Below are 6000 nucleotides of genomic sequence, written 5' to 3'. Positions count from 1 at the left end.
CTATCAGTTAGGATTTGGATTCCTCTGTCCAGCCATTGAAACGACTCAGCAGCACCTTATTCTTTTGGATTTAAAAATATCACATTGGTCTACTGCAGTCCTTCACATTATGTAACTTAAGCGAAATAACAGCATTTATAGAAACAACAGAACACAGTCTGAAAACACAGGTCCCAACCCATAATTAGCATTTTATAATTGTGTTCAACAATGCTAATTTCTGACAACCCTGTGTTTACACTCTTCCTCACATATTTACTTTTGCTGAAGGAGTTTTCTTTACCTCACTTGGGGCAAGTCCTGTGTGGTGGAACTCCATGTCTTAATCATAAACATCCAGGACATACTGACAGATTTAGTTTCATATTTAAGCTGAATTGTATTTACTAAATGGTAGATGAGAACGACGAAGCGCAAGGCAGGACTGAATAGGACTTAGCATCTTTGTTTCACAGAGGTGCCTCATTTGGTCTCCATACTATAAATAATACAATTTGCACAGTTATCAAAAGGTTAATACTGAATTGCATAATAATTGTGTCCATGGTACTGAAGAAATTTATTGCACTCCAAGCAAGCAATATTTCACATTCCAACAGACAAATCTATATGATCCAATATTACTAGAATGTAATATAAACTGTTTTCAAGTATGGAAGTATTCCAATTCTGTGCCTAAACTATGTCAAGTGCATATTAAAAAATGAACTTACTTGATTTACAGATTTAAGATCTTGCAAAAGGTAAAACACCTTCAGTGAGAGCTAAGAAATCTCAATCTTCTGTCTTCTGGTTCAAGACTCAGTGATAAGCATCATGCTAACATGGTGCTCTATGTGTAAAATGTTGTATTATTAAAACTCAAATTCTTTCCTTTGGAATATAGAGAAAATTACTGAGACGACAAGAAATTACTGAGATTACAAGAAATTCATAACATGATACAATTTAAGAATTGCCGTGTTTCTTCCCCACAATCATATATTGCATTTTTTTTTTACTTCAGATTTTCCCATTACTTGATTTTATCATCTTAACATTAGATGACAATTATTTGGGTTTAAGGCCAGTTCAAAGAGAGAGACAGCACCTTATTTTTCAACATAAGCTGAAAATTTACAGTGTTTGGCCACGTACTTAGTTACAACAGCCTCATCATCAAATTGGGAACATTTGTACTCAAGTGCGTCTTTGAACCTTAACTTCTAAATGTTTCTTCATTCTACCATCATTTGGGTTTCACTCTTCATTACCCACGTTTAGAAACTCAGAACAAAAAAAGAATCATTTTGAACTGCCTTCCAAGTTCACATTGCTTGTCAATGGGTATTTGACATTTTCTCACTGTCTTTTTCACATATTCCTGCACTGATACTCCAAATAAAAGGAGGCCAAAAAGATATGTATGAGTTTGGTTTAATTATCTGAGGCGTTTCTGTGCATTGTTGAGTTGAGAGTTCAGCTTCAATCATATTTCCTGTGGAAACAGTATTGCACTTCTGTTTATATAACAGACATAAGAGCAGAAATGTAACACCCATCAGAAACATGAGAACAATTTCCATCTCTTTATTTTTTATTTAACCACATAAGTACATGTCAACAATTGGCATAAACTTCATAAAAATACAGTACCTTTTTGTGCTGTAACACTAGTCACAATGTTTATATAAAGATTTTTTTCCCACTTCCTTGAATTCAATTAACATTTTAAAAAGTGACTTCCCAAAAGCCCTTTTTTTGTGAGTTTCCTTATAGAAATTTTTCCAAAATCTATTCTGTAAAAGTTAAAAAGCTAATGCATTTTCAGCCATTCTCCCTCACCCTCTCAATAAAACAGATTTTAAAAAAATAAGCTGTCTTAGAACACCAAACAGTTGTTACACCACTACTTTATCATAGGTTCTCATTTAATTGACACTGTTATTGGCGTGTTTCCTATAGCATCTAACACTGCTAGATGCTCCTAGGACTAAAAAGACCAGTCATATCAATAGACTGATGTCTGAACAAAAAAAGAGCAAGTCAAAAAAAACCAAACCAAAACAAAACCAAAAACATGAATTATATACAGAGAAACATTAGACTTTAGAAGTCTTATACTGCAGAATCACAATTACTGTGATACTTCCAAATGGTGATAATCATACAAAAAGTCTATCGAGTCAGTAAACAACTAAAGGGTGTCCTTGCACTGGGTATCTGGGAAAGTGAATTCTCTAAATTCTTTATTACCTGTAATATTGGTGTGACACCAAGATGACAGAAAACTGCAGAACCAGTCTAATATTGTTGGAGCACTCATACCAACACAACTGACTATATCCATATCACAATTGGGTTAAAATTTCACTTTTCTTTAATGCTGCTGATAAAATCCAGGCAGGAACTAACACATGGGGAAAGAAAATAGGGCATAAATTTTGAAAGTAATTTCTTATCAAGTTAGGCGCTGAAGGTCTAGTTAAGGCAGTGAAGGATTTCTTTTAGTATCTTTCTAAGGCTATGACAGATTTTTCCTGAATAAAGCATTTTCCCTTAAAAAATTTCACACATATTATGCCAGCTTATTCTGAATGCGTAAGAATGCTAAAAATCCTTGGACACTGAGAAGCTAAAATATTGCTCACTGCAAATATTACCCTTATTAGTCTTTTTTTTTTTTTCCCAATATTAATAAGATTCCAAGAACATGCATCTAATAATGAAGTTTCAAGTCTGCCTACAAACTTTTCCACTTCAAAAGCAAGCTTAAAAGCATGTGTTAAGTGATCCCAAATGACAAACGTTCTTTATTCTCCCAAAGAAAAAAATGTATTTCTCTCAGACATGACGAGTGAAACTACATGACTTTTAAGAGAATTTCTAGTATCACCTTGTCCAGAAGGGAGAAGGGTAATGAAAGTGACATGAGAAATGTGATGCCAGATGCTATAGCACCATTCCTTTGTTCCTAGCTGCTAGCACCGAAGCTTTAAAGAAACTTGCTTTGCTAAGACATTCTGACAGTCCCATTTCACAAGATCATTGGGTTTGAAAATGCAGTTACTTTCCATAGCTACTTTTAACTTCTTTTTGGATCAGTGTTAAATACAATGTGCAAACATATAATCATTTGCATAGCAAATCTCAAGGGACTGACCCTGAAATAGAAATCCAAACTTTTAGGTTTAAGATATTTCTATAATCAGAACTCACTTAAAATGGTAAAAAATAAAATACATATTTTTCCATTTTAAGTCTAGTAGAAAAGGTATTTCTGATTTAGAATTCTCATAGTTACTAGTTTAAAAAGTTGAAAGACTTTCCATTCAAATGTTATTCCTTTGGAATCTTCAAGATTCTGTAATTGCTATTTTCGAACACTGTGAAGAAATACGGCCTGGAAACCTTGCTCATCAGGGTACATAAAGGAATTTTGCCACTATTAGCAGGATCTTCAACATCCCAAATTTCAGGCATACTGCAACCAGGCCTAAAAAACACATGAATACAAAAAAAGAAATGAAGAAATGCTATAAAAACCATACAGCATGCTGAACTCTGTTTTATAGCGCCCCTATGAATATTTGATTGTGCCATCTACATAAAAAAAAAAGTTTGTCTTTACCATAGCAATTCTTATTAGATTATAAAAATCAATAAATATAGCAGTAATTGAAAAAATATTATTGAGAATGTGCAAAATTTGTCTGCTTTTGTGGTTACATAATTATTAAGAATAAATTTGGAGGAGGAAGCAAATAAAACTACTCAGATTATACAACACACATTACTGAGACCCTTAAAATTCCACATAAAATGAAGAGTGATGTTCACGCTCCTAACATTTCTAAAGAAAACTCAGGAAATAAAACACCCTTAAAAAGTAATAATAACTCCTTGCTTTTTATTAAGGCACATAACCAACATCAATTCCCTGTACAGTTATATTTCAAAGTTAGAATTACTGAGAATTTCCTAATTTTTCAAAGATAATAGAAAAGAAATAGAACGGATTAGTTTAATTTCATTCTAAGTGCAAAGAAAATAAAACAAAAAATCCAAACTAACTGTGTTCTAATGGCCAACAAGAGAAAAAAAAAAAGCATAGCATAATATTTTGGTGTTCAAACTATCTTTTACTCTGCACCTTTTATTCATACCAGGCTGTCATTACACACACATCTGCTCTTGCCATCACAGAATAATGACTTGTTTCCTTTGTGAATCTCCTCTGTATTTTACAGTGAAGTTTAAAAATACATACATCACAGCTTCTCAAGTACACAAAGACCACAAGGTTGCTAATGTGGGTAAAGTTAATTATACTTATCAATCTCTGGAGACACTGGACAAAAATGTATCTGGGACACTTTTAAGGCACAGACCAATATTTCAAAACTACTACTTGATATGAATCCAAGAATACCTATTTGAGCAGCATATTACTCTCAGAAAGAGAGAGGTTACTCACTTTTTTCTGTTTACACATAATGACTCTTCCAGAATGTAGTAATTTACTCCTAGTTTTATCAATTCTCTTTTTACTTCTTTTGCAGGTTTTCGACTGTACATGGAATACACTACTTTAGTTCTGGCCCTTCAAAAAGAGAAATGTGAAAGTTAGCTAGCAACATAGCATGAAAATGTAAGGTTTAACTTTAGATTGGACAGGAAAGCTTTTTATTTCACCAGACAACTAGACTAAAAGTTTAAATGAATTTGCTTTAATGTGATAATTTCTTCACAAATATGATTTCAAGAACAATGTATACAGCCCTTTGATTTTTCTCCAGCAGAAGACAACTTTGTAACAAGATCAATGGTTAACGTGAACAGAAACTGTAAAGATGTCAAAGCAATGAATTCACCATGTAATATTCACGGCTAGAAACAATCTTGCTTGGAATGGAGGTGTTCAGTAGAAATCATCTGCCCAATCTCCCCACAAACGGTCATACTCATTGCCCTCGTTTGGACTTTTTAAAATGCAGAGTGCAAGACCTGATGTCTGCCTATGCTGAATCAAGCAAAATCATCACTTGTAAACCACAATCCTGTTTGTATTCCCCAGTAATATCATCCTTTTATTACGCAAAGCATGACATTGTTAACTCTTGCTCATACTGTATCATACTTTTATCATACTGTATCATCTCTAGCTTATTTTCCACAAATGTGTCCTGTCCTATATTGATAGGATAGGATAGGATAGGATAGGATAGGATAGGATAGGATAGGATAGGATAGGATAGGATAGAATAGAATAGAATAGAATAGAATAGAATAGAATAGAATAGAATAGAATAGAATAGAATAGAGAATAGAATAGAATATAGAATAGAATATAGAATAGAATATAGAATAGAATATAGAATAGAATATAGAATAGAATAGAATAATTTCAGTTTAAAGGGACCTACAATGATCATCTAGTCCAACTGCCTGATCAATTCAAGGCTGACCAAAAGTGAAAGGCAGTTAATACCAGAAACAGAAGTAAGGACACAAGTCATGTAAAATTAATCCCCTCCCTTTCTCCTTTATCCCTCTTTATCTTGTTTTCTCATTTGGTGTTTTTTGAGTGGTGTTTTTGTTGTTGCTTTTTTGTTTTGGTTGGTTTTGCGTTTGCGTGTGTGTGTGTTTGATTTTTTTAGCCAGTTTTACCAAATTACTCCAAAATGATGCTATGACATTAAAATTTTAAAAATTAAATTCATGACCTTTACAGAAAAATCAATTTCAATTAGAAAAATATCCTGATTTTGAAAACAGCAAAGTACAGAACTCAGTAATTCCATTACAAAATTTCAATTTCAACTAGTCTTAATATTTCAATAATTAGATATATTATCATGGAAACAATGACAACCAATCACAAAAAGCTAATAAGAATAAATAAAATGGCTATCTTGAGAAAAAAAACAAAAAATCAAGCCTGTCTACACTGTCAGGAGTAACTAGAATGAAGAAAGAATACTATATGTTAATTCAAATTCCATAATTATACTCTGATTT

General features: G+C 32.7%; 1 protein-coding gene across 1 annotated transcript in view; it reads right to left on the bottom strand.

Moving 5' to 3' along the window:
* Positions 1-3318: 3318 nt before the first annotated feature.
* The window catches only part of DPY19L1 (dpy-19 like C-mannosyltransferase 1), a gene marked incomplete at both ends in the record, with an annotated part of 46672 nt that continues 43990 nt past the window's right edge, over positions 3319-6000 (bottom strand). The window contains 2 exons of the mRNA XM_080364181.1: positions 3319-3475; positions 4457-4582. Coding sequence (XP_080220307.1) covers positions 3319-3475; positions 4457-4582 — 283 coding nt within the window. The remainder of the gene's footprint in view (positions 3476-4456; positions 4583-6000) is intronic.

This window comes from Nesoenas mayeri (genome assembly GCF_963082525.1).
Source record: "Nesoenas mayeri genome assembly, chromosome: 2".
Taxonomy (NCBI): domain Eukaryota; kingdom Metazoa; phylum Chordata; class Aves; order Columbiformes; family Columbidae; genus Nesoenas; species Nesoenas mayeri.
This window is presented reverse-complemented; position numbering and strand designations above follow the sequence as displayed.